Raw genomic sequence first — 19,037 nt, forward strand, 5'->3', positions numbered from 1 at the left:
CAAAATAGACAAAAGGCATGTAGTAATGGAATTCCAATGGATCCATAATTTACCTTGATGAAACAGTTCAATATCCACAACACTGTACCCAAAGGATGAGTTGATTTCACTCGAAACTGTCAGACAAGAGCACCTTCAAATAAAGGAAAACACATCACCAAAACACACCCTGGGTCAGAAGACGGATTGTCATGAGGATACAAGTGCCGAACTTTTGGAAAATTGGTTTCAAAACAATTTTTCAAAAAATATTCCCGATAACAGTGTGCTACGCAAAGCAACAGCCTCATCAAGTTCAAAACTGAAATCGAGGGATATTTGTCAGAAAATGATATTTATTTATTAAAAAATGTAATTAGTGACATAGCAATCGAAAGCTGGAAAGATTCAGTACAGCACATTATAAAAATTATGAACCATTACATTTCTGTACAAAACCACACAATGCCGACCCTGACAAAATTTAATTACATATAGATATTCTCCTAGCTGTTAACTTATTGTACATGTTTAATGTAATTGTTTTTTCGAAGTGTAATTTAATAATATTATACCCACCTAAATAAACAAAAAAGAGATATATTATTATCAAAACCTTTGAAGTCCGTGTAATATTTTGATATCAAACCGTACCTTTTGCAAAGTATCCTTTGTCAACAAGTTTGGTTAAGTTGGCCTCTGTGCAGCGTCCAAGCTGTTCACGTTTTCTATCATAATGGTTTTTAGGAGACTGAACAAAATGGAACCACAGCACAACCGCCTACCTCAGAGGCATCGGACAGTACCAAGCAGGTCCCGACATCACAGGCAGCTACCGAACTCACGAACCAACCGAAAAGGCTGCACGTCTCGAACATTCCATTTAGGTTTAGAGATCCAGATTTGAGAGCTATGTTTGGCGTAAGTCTCCCGCTATAGCTCGTCTAGATTCGGTTAATACCATATCTTTTTTGCAGCAATTCGGTCCGATATTAGACGTCGAAATTATATTTAACGAACGAGGATCGAAGGTATGTTCACTTTTATTTCGGTAAAATTAAAAATTGTTCTCAAAAATGACGAAATTCGGCCCGGCTATGTTGCTATTAAATTTTTTGGTTTGTTCTTGTCGTCAGTGTTCTTTCTCGAGAATTTAAGGAAAATAAACGTCAGTATCTATTTATTTTTGAAAAATACAATCAATTTAGGTTTTAGGTCACGCTAGGGGATTTTTATTTATAAACCAGCGGAATATTTTTAATCGAGTCTATGGTATTATTCAGTTTAAAGCCTATAGAGTAAGATTGTGCGTGGTATTGTATTTCCAGCGGAAAAGTTGGCACACCAAAAAATTTCTCCATCAAAGTGACAAATTGATTCGTTAGTATCACCGCTAACGGTAGTGTTCCGCATTGGCGGCGACATCTAGCGATCATCTGCCGAAACTGTATTGTTATCGAATAAAATAGTCCGTAGTTTGGCATGGCTTTTCGAGAAACTGTGATACTTTGCATCAATCGAGACTTAAACCACAGCTTATTTGTGTGCTTTTTTAGATTTTTTCTTGTTCACGAACGGATATCTTGTTCCGAGAAAACCTGAAGAATGTTTTCTTTTAGTTTTAGGTGTTACCTGGGCATTTAAAAATTCGGAAACCATCTCTAAATAAATCGCAACAGTATGTAGCTAAAGATATGATTTTGGTCTAGCGAAAGTTAATACGATTTTGAACAGAACAATAGCTGTTAACATGCATGGTAATTTGATATGTAAAAGGTGATTCACGTTGATTGTCCGATTAGGAATTCCGGAAGGTTAAATAGTTTGTTTTTGTTTCAAATTCGGTGTATGGTCACGGTGCGCCTTGATCTATAGTTTTAAAATAGTTACGCGCTTGCGGCGTTGCCAATTCAACTCGAATCAAACGACAACATTAGAAATTGTTTTACTGTTCTAGTAACAGTAAAAACTTTTTTACGCACACTATCGCACAAATGTAGAGCAACGAATTGTATTCAACAGTATTTCATTTTATTTCAACAAAAAACATTTAACACATTTAGTAGCATTGAGAACTGAAATAATTGACAGCGGTGTTGATTGTTTGTTTGGAAATATTTGGTTAAGTTAATAATGTCAAATACGTAATTTCTCATTTATAACAAACGAGGTTTTCTGTTTTTGAAATGTAAATTTTTGGGACATCCTGTCAAAAATTTTGAAATAGTTAGGTTAGGACATAAGCTTTAATTAAGAAACAGGTGTTCATTTGAATTTCCAACGTTGTCGTCTGTTTCGCGTTGAAGCGGCAACGCAGCAAAGTGCGTAAATATTTCGTATTGTGCGTATTACGTCCATAGAATTTGAAAAAGAAAAACCTATTTAGTTCCCAAGAACTTTTAATAGGCCACTCAACGTGAATGGCCCTTTATACTACTTGAAGCCGTTCAGTGTTTTTTGGAAATGACTTTTGTAACGAGCACAGCGGTTAGTTTTCTTTTTTTTTTATTAATATTCGAGGCACTTTTCGCGTCTATGGGCTTTTTGTGAATAACACCGTGTAGATTTTCGATGACGTGCTAGATTTAATAGCAGCAAAGCGACGTAGGCTCCTCTCCACACTCGTTTTACTATTTTATACGAAATGTAATTATCCGATGCATGAATTCATATTATATTTTCGATTTGGGAGCCTCAACGTAGAGCCGCCGCTGTTATCGGTAGTTTTTGGGAATGTCTATTGGTTTTGTCTTGTGCTTTTCCGATATTTTGTTTCATTTAAATTCGTGTTTTTTTACTGCAAAAGCAGCAGAAATTTTGAACATCGAAGATGATAAACTGTCCTCGCCTATTAGCTTACAACATCGTAGGTCTATTTTTTTCACAATTTGTCAAACATTTTGTGGCATTTTTAGCAAAAAAAACATCTCAAAAATGTAGATTTAAAAAATGATAAATAATATTTTTATTTAATATTAAGTCATTGTAAAATGTATACAGTGCGGTCATTTTTATTAACTAACCGCACAACTAAAATACAAATATTGCCAAAATTATGTTAGGTGCATTTAAGATGCATTCAAAGTAGCATTTTAATTAAATTAAATTACCATACTGTATAGTGCAAGTGTGGTTTTCTTTGAAACAATAAATAAAAGAATTAAATTTATTTTTTACCCTGTACTGGATGTTCGAAATAAAGGTGAAATAGTTGCATTGTTTTATCTAGATTTTATATTTCACATAATGTACAGGGTGTTGCGTCCAGCTTTATTATTATTTAAAAAATAAAGCGCGCCCTGTATTTTGTTGCAATTTTGGATTTTTTCATATATAATATTTTATGCTTACGTCTAAACGTAGTCGACATATTTTTAATGTTATGTCAAAAATGACATTTGCAGGTCCCAAAACTTAGCCGTAACAATTTGAACCACAATGAAGTCTTAATTATTTAATTTTTGATCGTTTCCGTGTGAAAGGGGGCTCCTATTATCGTATTCAGACATTTTTAAATGCCAATTAATACAGGGTAAGCAAAAATGGAATATAAAAAACTCTAAAAGTCTTTTTTTTTCAAATGAAACCCTCAATTTTTTAAATTTTATCCGATTTGGCATAAAAAATTTAGGTATTTTTTTATAAGGTTGTCTATTCCGGAAATTTATAGTTTCCTAAACAATTTAGAATTTTTCTGTTGTTAAGTTTTTGTTCTTGAAATTTTAATGCAAAGTCGGAAAAAATTATAATTTTAAAATTTAACAATTGTTTTATTATTTTGGGTCCTGTAATCGTCATTTGTGATAGTATATAAAGAGTTTAAAAAAAATCCAAAGTTTGTAATCTCTCAGTTAAGCGGAGAGAAATATTACTTCGGACACCCTGTACAACGAAACCGATAATAATTTGCGGAAAAAATGGCAACCGAAGGCAGACGGCAATATGCTTTGAGGTCACCCCCATTCGTTATTATTTGAATACATACGGTTTATATTATTGTGCAATTTGACAATTTTTTATTGTACTAAACATGACATATGATGGCGTACTGTGATTTGGTTTTAATTTTTATACATAATGATTGTGCTGTAGCGGCTGAAAATTTCGTCTTTTATTTTTTCGATGACATGTTCCATTCAACTTCATATATCCGTTTTGATGCACTGGGCCAGACACATACCTATATATACGAACGATCATTCGGTAGCGTACTATTTCAACGTCTCCAAATGTCACAATTCGCTAGACTATGTTACTTAGTTTAGATTTAATGTTGTACATTCTCTCTTAACGGACAATTGTTTTTCATCTTTCCGCCTATAGTGTCTGGCTACCATTTAAGGTGCGAAACTCGATCTGTTAGTTTCTTTTTGCCTTGTGGATTTACTTTTTTTTTTTGGTTGTTACTATTTTATTTTTGTTTTGTGTGGTTTTAAACGGTGGCTTGGGATGTGTGCTCCTAGAATTAGATTTAAAAGCTTTTGTTTAATCTCCACTCGCTAAAAAGTTACACCCTAATAAATTCACCAGTAGTTTTTTTTTTTACTTCATAACCTAACTCAGTACTATCCGGTTCACCGTAACAGTTTACGAAAAACGGACTCATGAAAATTTTAACCCAACATTAACTGTATAACCTGAAAAGCCTATTATATGCTTGATGTGCGTATCTATGTGTGCACCTGGCATGTAAACGTCTATCTCTTTCTCTCTCCGCCTTGTGTCATTGAGAGATCTTACAGTTGTCTCTTTTACCGACGTTTTGATGTTGCTAGTAAATTTCTATGTAGAGATAATAAAAACTAGCCTGTTCGATCTAGTGGTATATCCGTATCTAAATTTCAAGTCGAATTGTTTTCATTATCTTGTTTCTTGTCTTTTGTGGCGCACATATTGGAAATTTTCAAAGAAAATGACAACTTTTTCCATAAATTTACTTGTTTCGGGAAATATTTGATAGAAAAATTATTTTCGCTCTAATTGTCTCGTTATTTCTTTTTTATTATTATCACTGTCGTTGCGGTTGCGTTGTTTTTGGGAAGGATTTTACGTTTACATTTTTAGGTTAGGTTCTTCTGTTCCCAATACATCAATTCTTTTATCATCGCGGGAGGCCAAAACGTGGATATCGTTTTAAAACGGATTTTCCTATATTTATTGATATTAGGTGATATCAGATTTTACGAGGTATTAATATTTCGGGAACGCCAAACAAAATCAAATCATCGTTATAATCCTAAGCCTATAAAAACTGTTTTCTGAAATATTGGGGTGCATATCTGAACCTTCTTCTAAGTAAATGAAAAGTGGTACGCCAATGTATAATGGCGACGAAATTTAAAAGTGTGCCAGATCAGATCAGTTTTATGTTAATAAGTAATTAAGAAGTCTAGCGTTGAGGAATTATTATACAGGATGTAATTTGTAAAAATCGTTTTTTTTTTTGTAGATAAATTATAAATTGGATTGTTTGACCGGAATAATGTTTATAATTCATAAAGAAAACAACGATGAACAGTGTATATACACTTTTTCCTTTCCAAAACTTCACCACCATAAAAAATAATTAATTGAGAGTACTTTTTTTCTTAATCCCAAATTACATGATGAGTTTGTTAAGTGTAACGTCACGTGATATGTGCATCCATCTCAGCCCGTTTAAAACCAGGATAGGTTTTCCTTGCTGAACACATTAGTCTAAAACGAACTACGGTTTAGTGTTATGAAATTTGTTCTTTAAATCGTGCCTTGTTAATAGCGACGTTTCGACTAACCAATTTTCAAATGCAATGACTAAATTAGTACTTTAAAGTTGCCAGGCGTCTTCTTGACGAATTATCGAAACGGATTGTTTTGTTTAAAAAAAAATGTACGCGATTGATTTAACAGCTCTGTATAGTCTCTATTTTTTATTTTATTGGTTAGATAGTGTCACTTGTCTGTTCTGTTTAGAATAGGTTTTCAGTTTGTGGTTGATGGTATCCACTCTGTCGTTATTACGAGAAGTATTTTTTTTTGTTGTAATTTGACGAGAAAGCCGCTAGAAGTCTGATATGTGAGTTATTGACTCGATTTAAGATGCCGATTACGTTACTGGTCTTCAAAGTCTAACAGTGACGTAGTCTGCCTCGATCGATTTCAAAAGAAAGATAAAAAAAAAATGAAAAGAGCGAGAGTGTGGAATGAGGCTTCTAGACAGAGGCATGTCTAATGTCTAACGTCATCATGTCATTGCACGAGTTTGAAGAGCTGTTTATAATGCATGTCTTGTCTGTCTCTGCATGCAGGGGTTCGGTTTTGTAACATTCGCAAATAGTGCTGATGCGGAGCGGGCACGAGACCGACTACACGGCACCGTGGTTGAGGGAAGAAAAATAGAGGTGTGCATGACTTAATAGCTCTACGTGTAGCACTGGCCTGTCCCGTCCCTCCCCGGTAAAACAAGGTCAAAACCCCCGTGTGGCTGGCTTGCTGGCTTTAGTGACTAACCGGTAGCACCTCCCCGCTTCACACGTGTTGTTTTGACGTTCTTTTGCCGCACACACTACCAAAAGAAACCAAGTCTGTGACGTACGGCGTCGAAGCGGCTTTCCGGGGGGAGTTCGGCGCGCCGGTTAGTTCCGAATATGTCTGCGAGGTGGCGCGGCGAGATGACGCTGTCCGAGGGACAGTTTTATTTGTGTCGCCACGTGCGACGTCGCCATCTTGCCGCGTCGCGCGATCAACGATATATTTAGCGGTACCCGACGCTTCGGAGGTCCCCCCGGACAAAGCGAAATTTCGCCAGGGCGCGCGTCGTATCCAATATTCGAATCAGTCAGTTAACGAATCAGAAATCTTGATAAGTCGCATTTTTATCGGTTTTTTGCGTTCTCCTATCTCTGTACATTGTCTCTAGACCGTGTCGGCCATATAATTGGCTCGCAATGATGACGCGACAGTTGTAGTTCCGATACCCCTCCCTCCCGCACACGGGCCGCCGTGGAGGTAAGTGGATAAGGCCAGGGAGGCGACGCGGACGCCCTTTGAGCCGGGAGAGGGCGCCCGTGTCGCCTCACGCCAACCCAGTGTGTTACCATTTCGCTATTGTAACTTTAGGTGTACGATAAACGATGGCAATGGTTCAAAATCTTTTTCTTTTTCAATTATTAAATTAGATCTTGCAGGTTACGCGTCTTCTGGATTTCTTCTGCGTCAGGTATTGGCAACACGAAGATCAGTCCGTCCAAGAGAAATTCTAGAGTCTATATCAATCATGAAACACTGTAATACAATTAAACCGACATCTCTCTTTGCGTTTGTGAGCAATAAAACCCGTATTAGTTTCATAACAATGAAGAGGAGAGGGAATCAGTGAGCCATCTCCCTCTAGAGCTTAATAGAGTTTTTCGAAATAATTTAATTTGGTTCGAGTACGGAATCTGTTTAAGCATTTATGATACCGTGGTAATGTAATACTGCGTCAGTCAATAAAAATAACTACCTAGCGACGGGTATGAAGACATTCTTCAAATTCGATATAGGTATATATTTGGAAGGAACCCTCTTCGAATGAACTGGTGAAGGTGCGGGTGAACATACAAACCAATTTTTAACTTATTTTTCGTAATAGTGTTGTTAAAAATTTAGTGCGCAAAAAAAGTGGAGGCATAGACTGAATATACGTTTATTCGTAAATTTCAGTTCTTACAGGAAAAGTTAAATATATCAAAAGAGGGAGGGATTAAAGTACGACGAAAGATATGTGTAACGATAGTTATATTACTTTTGAAAATTAGTCTTTATGTTATTTGGTAGTTAATTTCATTCACCAAAATTTATGGTAGCACCATCCTTACTCCAAAATTTTTTGGGATTGGAATTATGTGGGAAAATCTTTAATTATCGGTTATACTTTAATTACGACACCATTGCCATAATAAGACCATTGAACTAATCGAGTTTGCGGTTTCTCCGTATAAATTTTAATAAAATCTCATCCCATCACTCATAATGACGTTATTCACAACCGATGCGCGTCAGTACTGCGCACAGACTCGAAAAACCGAAACGTCTACGACAGAAGGTCGATACCTTACTCAGGGGAAATTCATAAGAGGTGTTCCTACAAGTTACAACCTGCGAAAGTTTTATTGTAAAATAAACAATATTGAATTAAATAATGCGCTTTGATTTAATTTTAATTTTTTTATCATCTATATTTTAGTCATTGATACGGCGAATTTTTATACTTTACTATACTTTACTAAAGTTTATATATGAGCCGCAAAAGACAGAATAAAAGGCATTGCTATGATTTTTCAACGAAGGGTATGTTTACTGATAAAAATATCAAAAATAGATTTTAAAAAACCCTTTTTATTGCCTAGAAACCGTTTAGAACCGAACACTCTGAATCATTGCCATTTAATGAAATTCTAAAGAGAAACTGTCTTGCGTTGTGAGTACGAATTTTGGTTTTGTCGTAATAACTATTATTTGAAAAAGAAAACGATTAGTCAGAATTGTTTTTGTTATTGTTGTTTTATATATTTACGAACTAAGAACTTATATGCAAACGAAGCGTAACGTCTGTGGCAATACAATTTCTCTTTATACTGTTTCATAGTCGTGACCTTTTCTAACACCGAGCATTCGCGACTTTTCTCTTGTTACTTGTTCCACTGATCGCCATTTTAAAAGCGGTTAGAAAATGTCATCGACGTTTAGTATATTCCGCCGAATATGTAAACCAAAGTCGGGGCAGAAATAACGAAACGAAGACGCCGAATTAGCTTTAAACTAATAAAACTCACCCGAGCGTGTTTATTTTTTTCCCGATTATGGGCACGATGTTTGTCAACAAATAACTGGGCGTATGTCCAGCTGTCTAATATAAGCACTTGTTTATGCCCCAGCCAATCGACGCGTCCGTTTCGAAACGCGAAAATCGAAACAAGTGGTTATATTAGATTGTAGAGGGTCGTTTCTTAATTTCCCTCACTTTGGCTTAGGTTAACAACGCCACCGCAAGGGTACAAACCAAGAAACCTCCAGCTCTTCCGGCAGGTTAGTTGACGTGCCCTTATGTTTTGACCTCGAATATAAATCGTAACTCCCTTGCTTTCTTCCAGTACCGGTGATTCAGTGGCCAGCGGACGCGGCGACCCTTAGGGCGGGCGTGGCAGCCATTCAAAGGGGCAGAGCGAGGGCGGCTTATCCCGCGGCGGCGGCGGCCGCAGCGGCAGCCTTCGCGAGACATCCGACGCCCCTGGCCGGCGCCCTACACGGATACGCTCCGGTACTCAACACTCTGCCGGTAGATGGCGGAGTTTATTACGACCCGTTCTTGGCGGCTCACGCGGCAGCTACGGACCCGAACTATACCAGATTGCAGGTATAAATTTATAACAACGAATGGGTCGTTCGACGTTTCAGAACTGTACCATGTTTCTTAATGCGGGAAAGGGTAATAAAAATAAAAAATAAAAACTGAAACATCAGATTTTCACGAAATTATATATTTTCACAAGACAGTTGTTTAATACAGAAACAAAAAGTAGAAAATTGAATTTATGGGAAGCCATGGAGATTAACCAAATGAAACATTCAAATGTATTGCTTAACGACCAATTAAATTTAAATACCTCTCCTTTATTGAACTTAGATTCTCACAACAACATTAATTAAGGTCTTATTGTTATTTTTTGGTATATATAGTAGCATGTAGCTCTATTTCTCTTTGGTGACCTGGTGGGTATATTCTTGATTGGCAATACATATTTTAACTATGTTGAGTTTGGGTGACGAAGAGCTTCGAATGACATTCGTCATAGCTATAATATCACGCCTATGGAATACAGCAAAGATCCTTAAGTTTTACAGTTCAAAGGTGATTTTTAATTCTCTCGCATTAAGAAACAGGGTATAGCGTTTTCAGCGGATATCTCAACAACTGAGTTTCCTTTTACATTGCACCATTTTGAGGCGGTACGTTGCGAATTCTTAAACTCGGAAAGTAATTTTGATAAATATAATTTATGATATATAAAAAATATGTTTTTATACTACACTTCGTATCAAAATTTTAATGGACAACTCCAATTCAACAACTTCGAATTTTCTCGCGAGCTGCTGAATCGATTTGACTTAAAACCAGTCTTATAGTCAATCTGTTGGGGTTCCTTGCTGCACTATTAGGTGTCTTTCTAACTCAGTGCGTAGGTGTGTGATGGGTTTTGAAGAACAGCAATCAGCAATCAACGCTAACTAGAACGGTATGATTTAAACTGCTTAGTTATGTTACTCATATAGAGAAATTATTCTTTCAAACCACAACACCATCTTTTCTGGACATGTTGTTTATTCAGTTCTGTAACTCGCTTATTAAATGAAATACGGGATTTATCAAACAAATAAAAAGTCAATTTCCTCACCTACTTTTTACAACCACATCACACACAGACGTTTGATCATTGCTCTATCAATTTCCCTGCTTCCTATACATTATTCAAGGAGGCAGGTGGGTGTCGACGATGTGCCTAACCCTTTGACCTAATAAATATTCTAATAGGTTAAATTTCGTATTTCATTTAATAACGGAGATAAAGACGTGAATAAACAAATGGATGCTGCGAAAAGATGAGTCTTAAAAAGACTTCTAATAGTATTGACAGAAATTCCAACGGAATGTGAAAAACATTTGGTATAAAACTGAATTTTCTTTAAACACTCTGTATATAGGTAAAACTTAAACAAAAATGTTTTTAATTTAAAAAAATATGTATCCAATTCGATTTGGCTTTATATACTCGAGGATGTACCTGGAAAAGAAAGCACCAATTCCCTTATTTATGAAAATTTTATGTAAATGAGCACAATTCAACTACTTATTTTATTGAACAGATCTCATACCACACTCATAAAGCAGAATTTTTAAAATTTTTTTAGAAACAAATGAGAGAAAATGACATTTTAAAAAATCAACATTTCAATCTCGCTTTCCCATTGAGGCATGCCGGCACTCTTAATTTCTAACATCGCATTAATCACCTTATCCATTGCTTGGAACAAGACCAAGAAATTGCGATTCATTTCTTCCGGTAATAACGCTTTATACTAAAAAGCGCCGATGAAACGCACTTCTACTGTGTTTTTCACCTCTTAACCCTGTGGTGTTTGACCCCATAATTTCCCAGACGCGTCATACCGACTATTTCTCGTATGTAAATATTTGTTTTACATTCTTTTCGCCCATTTGGTGTATCGGCAGATTGAAAAAATGTTAGCTCTCCCTTCACGGTATTTAAATATCCATATACTTTTTTAAGGTCTAAATGTTAGAAAGTTAGTGCATGTCCATCAGCCTTATACTCAATTTCATTTGATTCCACCTGCATATGTTACCGTTAAAGTATTAACTTGGTTAGTTCCTAAGCCAGCTGTATAGTATACAAAAAAAAACAAATGTCTGGTTAGTTATATACCATCAGCAAGTTTATAATCCCAACACAAATTAAACGACGTTTTTGGCTACTTTGCAAAGTCTTTGGTTAGGGGCTAAACTAACCAATTAACTTAGGTTGAGTTATGAGAAGAGTGAGGTTATATTTAACATTAACATTTGTCAAGTGAGGTGAATACGTGAATGTGGATGAATGCATATGATTTATAGAGAATCTTGTGCAATATTACATTCAAAAATAATTTTGCCTTTGGTGTGTGTTTTTTTTACATATATTTAAGTAGTACTAGCAACGTCATGTTGCACCTATAAATAAATTGTAATTTTGACCAATGATATTTTACTATCCTGAACTGAATTAACCAAGCAGCGTTGGTTAGTTTAAATAATAACCATACGAGTTAGTTTTATATATTTTTTCTTCTGGTTTGCACTTTGACGCTAAAGTCTATAGTTTATTAACTAGTTGGGTAGTCTACGAACCAACCAATACTCGTAGCTATTTTAGATAAAACAATATTTTCTATCAAAAATAAAACAATTCAGTTATTCTCTAAACTGGCCTAGCTAACACTTTATCCGTAACCAAGTATCCAAAAAGTTGGAATATCGGCAGAATTACACAAATGTTCAAAAAAGAAAAAATACTTTCAAATATTGAATAAAAACACTGTTGAAACTATACAACGTTAAGTGGAAATTGCCATTTCTACTTCAGGTTCCCTAAAGTTGGATTCATAATATTGATCGGTAAATGGTTTTTGCGATTAGAGCGCCATCTAGCGTGAATCCAAGATAAAAACCTTGGATAAAACCCCATCCACGATTTGGCGGCATAGAATCGAAATCACGTATGTTGGGCGGGAACTTATTTTTATTACCATGAAACAGTTATTCCACCGTTTCCATACTTTTTGGACACCTTCTATTTATATATTATCCAAACAACGTAATCTATAGAAACTGCGTTCAATAAAAATGTTTTTTTTTAAGGCAAACGATCCCTGTTTAATTTAAATAGGCGTCTTAAAATCGGGTGCACTTCATGATTACTACACAACCATGCGCCGTATAAACCGCACAGCCTCAATGTATATCTTTAGTCCGCTTTAGATGTGCATGGCTGTGCATGGCTCTATCTGTTTTAGGCTGCCGCAGCAGCAGCGTCGCCTTTACTTAAAACGCCATTGTCGACTGCTCAACAGGCCAGTTACGCAGCCGCGGCCACGTATACGGCGGTAGCTGCGCGTTACGGGGCAGCAGCTGCGCAGCCAGTCGCGGGATACGCAGCCGTAGCGGCGGGATATGGCAGGGACTACGCGGATCCGTATCTAGGACACGGAATCGGACCCATGGCTGGATATGGGGTAGGTCACCGTTGTGTTTTACTATTCGCCATTGACGATTGCACCTTTCACTATTTTCTCCATTACTGTCAATAAAAAAAAATCGTGTCGTGAGTAAAGTATTATTAGTGTCAAAATAATATGTGCCGTAGGGTACGGGATAGAATCAAATAGAATTTTCTTTGACTACGTTTGTATAGTGTAAATTTACCATTGTAGAAGGTCCCAAGGAGAAACAATAATTATTCAAGGCGATAAACACATCAATTAATTTAACAAACAACGAAATGTAAAAACTTTTTATAAAACTTCTCTATTCCTCCTGCGACGGTTTTTGCCGACGTTTCGCCAATCATCCTGTCGGCTTCTTCAGAGCTTAGATAATTGCTGCCTAAACTCGTTACAAAACTTCTGCATTCCTCCCGCGTTGCTGAGTCGAACTTGCTCACGTTTCAGTTGAGCTCTGAAGATGAAAACAGGATGACTGGCGAAACGTTAGCAAGTCGGAGTAAACAAAAACCGACGCAGGACGAATGCAGACGTTTTTCAAAAAGTATTTGAAATGTTAATTGCTGTCTAGTTAGTATTTCCTATTACAGATATATTTTTGATTTCAATTTGTCATGTATAATTCAACATAAACTGGTTAACATTAAATTAATTAATTAATATAATATTAGACCACCAATTACGTTTATATTCACTTACTGAAAATATTTAATTATAATAGGTACCAAATATTTAAAATAATACAGGTAAGAACTGAAATACAACTGTAAAAAACATTTCTAAAGCTATTTACACAACTTCAGCTGAGTTAAAACCTATTTCTATGTTTGTATGTACTTATTATCGCCAAGATTATCATAAATTATCAATTAATTATTTTTTTTTTGCAGGCAGCTGTTTATCGTAGTGGGTACAACCGATTCGCCCCCTATTGAACATATCGACGGCTCCCTACGGCCTAGTTCCGATCGTAAAACAATACTCAAAACAAAAACGATCTTTGTCTTGTATGTAGCACAAAGAAGCACAACAATATATTGAATATTAACAAAAAAAAAAAACAAAACTATGACAGGAGCCAAAGAGCTGTAACTCACTAAAGTAAGTCCTTGTGATAGCCCATTTAACCCAGCTCTCTTATTTAGGTCTTAGGTTTATCTATTATACAAAATCCGCATAGTCTGTTTCCATTCACTTATAATATATGTATATGTAGACGCGCGCGCACTTGGCAGACATCACCTGCGTTTATAACCTTATTTTATTTGACGTTTATTTTCGGCCACGCCTTTCTTTTGTTTTCCACGTAAGGTTTATTTTTATTCATTTTTCTTTCCAACCATGACAGTTGTCGCGTTGAATTCTACACCACGTTTTACATCACGTTTTGTTTTCCTTTTCTTTATTTACAGTAATTTTGTTTTTTTGTCAATATAGAACGTAGCCCCACAAGTTGGCAAGTTTAAGTGTGTCGGGGCAGTTTATCTCAGTACGGATTAAGTTTATGATGTATATATATTATATATCTATATATTTTGCCTATTTTTTGCGTGGCAGCCAGTTCTTTGATGATTTAAGTAGTAAGCTTTCCCTCGACAGAGAAGGGTGTATAATTTTCATGACTGGTAGTTTTTCGTAATTTAGTTATTAGGAGTCTCTAGGTTTATAAGCAGTGAATCTAAGTAGTTGTTTTCAATATTGAGTTCGTAAAATTGCTGCTGCAAGGGCTATTCTATTGGATTTGTTTATTAGAGTCTTCAATTTTTGGTGTTCGTACAAAGTTCGCATTTTGTATAATAAGGTGCCAAAGTTTTTCAGATAAATTGAATTCTTCAGAATAGAATTAACGATAATGTATATGTAAGTCGGAGGAAGTATAATTTCAACACATTAGTTCATTAAGCATTGAAGACAAAATAATATAAGTGCAATGGAAACGTAATGGTCATTTTTCTCAATCGTTTTATTTTAGTATTTTGATACTCTTGTTTGTGACTAGGCGAATTGTTATGCCTGCATATTACATATCGAGGATATTCTCTCTATTAATAGCTATCTAGAATTGTCTACGTTTAATATGTTTTTTTTTTGTTTAAACATTTAGAGTGTATTTTCATTTCGCGATAAGCTCTCTATTTTTTAGTTGTGTTAAACCGTTGCGTTTTTTTTTTGTATACCGTTTCTCCCAGTAAGGGCAGCGAGTTACGACATTAGAAAAAGACGGTCCTGGAAAATGAAAAAAAAAAGTTAAGTAAATCAACCAATGATAAGTGCTGGAAATTATTTTAGATGTTCTCAAACGGCCTCCAGGGAGCGTCATTGTGAGCATCAATTTTAAAACTAGGTTTCCGGAAAATTTTCTAATTTTATTAGTTAGTTAAGGCGAGTAAATGCTCTTTTAAGGTTTTAAGGCAAGGTAAATGTATTTTAATCACGCAATTTTTTTATTTTCTTAGATAGTCGAATAGGAGCCCAACAATTCAATGAAAATCCCATCTTAATATCTTTATCCTAATCAAAAATATGAATAAAAGTTGGATTTTGTGAAAATTTTCACTTGTTAATGTTTACGATGCTAAAAAATATTTAACGCTTGTTTGCCTACTGGTTAATTTCTTTAAGTTTTTTAAATGTTTATTTCATTAAAATTATCATGCCTTAGGAACAAAGAATGATGCAATTTACAGTTTACTAATTATATAATTCAATAATTAATAAATTAATTGACTAAACCTAATTATTAATGAAAAAATAAGTGATAATATTAAATTAATTGAAAACGGGGGCGAGGATATCAAAACGTAGTAACGTCGGTTACTGGCTAATTTTTTAAAAAAAGTAAAATATAAATACAAATTTGTATGTTGATTTTAAATTAGCGTTTTATTTGGTAAATTCTGGATATAACAAATATATCTTTTTTTAGAAAATTATTTCAACACCCCCACAACTTTCCTTGCAGCCTTAAACAAAAAGGGCCTGAACCCAAGAAAACTCGAAAATACAATGTACTTAATATTTTTTTTTTTTCAAAAGCATCCGTTTCCCTAATGCGCCGCACCTCGTTGCTCTTACCGGGACACCCGGTATAAAAACAACGGATTGTAGGTAATACTCATGTGCCACAAATACGAACTTCGATGGAAATACACCCTATGTACTAAGCGCCAAGGTTTCTAGTCGCTGTAAATATCTGTATTGCGTACAAATCATCCGTCGTAGATTAATTAGTTTCTTTCGCTTATTGAATTTTTCTCCGCTTAACATCTCGATTTTGAAAATTTCTGATAGATACCCCCATTGAAGCACAAACAATTATTTTATCGTTAATTTTGTAGTTTCCGTATATTAAGTTGATTTATGAACGAGAGTGATGATTGTGTATGCGAAAGTAATTAAAATAAATAAAGCAATTTGAAGGTTCATTTATTTATTTTCGTAGTATGGGTCGGGTCCCAAAACGAGTAGTATTTTTATCTTGACTGTTGAGTTTTCAATTAGTTGAGCCTGTCTTAATTGAAATCAATTCTCGCAAAATATTTTCATCGTTTTTAATTGCCTTTTATCTGGTGATATCTGATATTATGAAATGTTTGTTTCAAAAAGTGGTAAGAGTAAGAAATCTTCAAATGTCAAAAAAATTGTAATGGCGTCCAATTTTTCATCCATTTTTTTACTAAAATGTTTTAACAAGGCTAAGAGAACATTAGAAAAACTAAAAAATAAAAAATGCCTAAAACTTAAATCGAGATTAAAGTCAACACCGACCTCCTCCCTTAATATTCAAAAACCTACGCTAAATTTTTTCCAGGCTTTTAGTATTGCCATTGTACCCAGGAGATCAAACTCTGATACTTTAACGGAGGTACAAGTTAAAAAATATTACTCCCAACTCTCAAAAAGTTGATAGTCACGTTTAACAGTTGCACCCACAGTGATAAAATACACTTCATTGCACTACGCTGGAAAGTGAGATAATTCCCACCGGATTTTGGAAAAATCAGCTTCTAACAAAACAGACACCAACCAATGTAATTAATAAAAATGTTGAATCATAGTGGTCCCAGTATTGAGCCTTGAGGAACACCTGATAAGGCAATTCTCTCAAAGCGAAACCTCTTTAGCAGGCCAGGGATTAGGTGAAGTAACGTATTAACTTTGATTTTTAATCAATGATTGAAAGTCCAGTGTTTTAAAATGTTTACTAATGATTAAAGTACCTGGATATAAAAGGGTATAAAATATCAACATATTAACAATTTTGCAATATTTTATTTGGTTTTCCAAAAATATTTCATTACTAAATACTTGTGCAATAAACGGAGCTTTTTATTACCTCTAAAATATTTATGTCCTGCCTATTTCTCTCTCAACCAACCAAAAAAATGTTATTTTACAAATACCCTGTTCTTCATTTCAGCCAATTTGCAAAATTTTGTGTTTTTAACTTGCGATAGTTATTGCTTTATTTTGAATTCAACATAGCTATAGGGGATGTAAATTAAAAAAAAAATCAATCTATTTGAAAAAATGAAATCGTATATCTGATTAAGTTAGATACGTCTTACAAGGTCGTCGAATTCACTCATTGAAGTTAAAATATTTGTAAAAAGTATTATATTTACATTCCATCTAGATAATAGGTTATAATTTGATAGAGAATGTATTACTGGCAGTTGAAAATCATGCGTTGAAGGCGGGTTTTGTTTATTTGAATCAGATTTTTCCATACCTTCTAACGCGGGCTCCTCTAAAAAATGAATTTTCGACCTTTTTAATGTGAAATTGTGAAACGTGTTCACTTTTCCATGCTTCTTGTCAGTTAGTAGTTTTTATATAATCGAATTTTCATACCATGAAACATAAAGGACCGACTCTGGAAGGGTATCAACTGCCAAGTTGATAAAAAACATTTTATTAGTATACATTGGCGTTTTCCAATAGAAAAACTTGCATTAGTTCGAACCTGGAAGAGCTCGGTGGCGCAGAGGCGGCTTTGGTGTCATACCAGAGAATATACGTAATTCTTTCTACGCCAATAACGCACATTTAATGAATATCAGAACACACAAAATTTACTATGAGGGCTGTTAATTGTTACCTCCCGTCTTTTGTTAAGAGTTGTATTTCACTTTAACGCCCTTTTTATCGACTAATAATTAATAGCTGCACAAATTTTATATGATCATATATATTATATGTGATATGCACTTAATAAATAAGTTACACAAGTCTCGATTTTACCACGATAAAACGGACACTTGCGGCACCCAACATGGCCGCTGACAGTTTCTCAATTCGACTTTTTTTCCAATGGAAGACGAGTTAAAGATCTGAAAATCGCAGTCCGGAAAGAAAATTGAGTAGTGTGCGAAATTTAGGAAAGTCGCTATACAATCTCATGGCTATTTGGTATCACCTGTTGCTCCGTACGGCAGGTAAGTTATGGGTAAGCCTGCTTGCGTTTGAAATTGTTAATTTTCTTTGATGTCTTTTATCACAAAAATACCACAAATTTCCGCCAATCAGCAGTCATTTTTCCCAGTTGGCACGCAGAGGTGGAACCTTATAGCATATATTTTAAATCCCGCTTCGCTATTTGGTTTAGAGTTAACGCCACATTAAATACGACGTCCAAAAATAAAAAAAGAAGCCGGCAGACCGCTAAATCAAACGTTTTATTTCGGTCTTTTGCAGCACTAATTATAATGTCGGGAATTTTTATTTAGATACAAAAAAACAACAGAGGGGCACCTCTCTAATATCGCTTTCGCCATTCGCCGCCTCTTGGAACTCTATTTGTGTGAACCGTTACGAAAAAAGCGGATTTATTTATAATGGAGATTTTCTATTTTCGTCTCAACCTTGGTATTTTAACATTCCTCACCCTGTTGCCGCGTGTACGACTCAATTCGACTACGCGCGACTCTGAGGGCATACACGTGCTCTTATCGCAGGGCAAACCTTGAAAACCTTTTCGACCTACGGCCCTTACGACTTAACCCAGCACACGCGAGCGTCGAAGGGCTTTCGTGAGTGCTAATTACATCGCCATTCTTTACGTGGTATGTACGAAATTCACAATTCGCACTGAACTGGAAGACTTCATAAACTTGGGGAATTTAGAGGTCGACCAGGAAAGGCCAGCTTTGGATTATTTAAACGTCAACCAATTTAATTGGCCAACATTATTATTCCTTCTATTTATACTCAATTTTGGTTATTTTGAGGTTTTTTCTACATATTTTCTTCTTTTTTTT

General features: G+C 35.2%; 1 protein-coding gene across 2 annotated transcripts in view; it reads left to right on the forward strand.

Annotated features, from left to right (window-relative positions):
• LOC132696107 (RNA binding protein fox-1 homolog 2) overlaps nt 1-15,605 on the forward strand; it is a 47,738-nt gene extending 32,133 nt beyond the window's left edge. The window contains exons 3-9 of one of the 2 annotated variants that reach the window (XM_060660727.1): nt 727-900; nt 957-1,010; nt 6,267-6,359; nt 8,973-9,027; nt 9,093-9,355; nt 12,571-12,789; nt 13,668-15,605. In XM_060660727.1, coding sequence (XP_060516710.1) covers nt 727-900; nt 957-1,010; nt 6,267-6,359; nt 8,973-9,027; nt 9,093-9,355; nt 12,571-12,789; nt 13,668-13,712 — 903 coding nt within the window. In that variant the 3' untranslated portion in view covers nt 13,713-15,605. The remainder of the gene's footprint in view (nt 1-726; nt 901-956; nt 1,011-6,266; nt 6,360-8,972; nt 9,028-9,092; nt 9,356-12,570; nt 12,790-13,667) is intronic. The other variant, XM_060660728.1, reaches the window with a different exon arrangement.
• Nucleotides 15,606-19,037: the final 3,432 nt, after the last annotated feature.

The sequence above is a fragment of the Cylas formicarius genome, unplaced genomic scaffold, assembly GCF_029955315.1.
Source record: "Cylas formicarius isolate icCylForm1 unplaced genomic scaffold, icCylForm1.1 PGA_scaffold_1__22_contigs__length_36826433, whole genome shotgun sequence".
Taxonomy (NCBI): domain Eukaryota; kingdom Metazoa; phylum Arthropoda; class Insecta; order Coleoptera; family Brentidae; genus Cylas; species Cylas formicarius.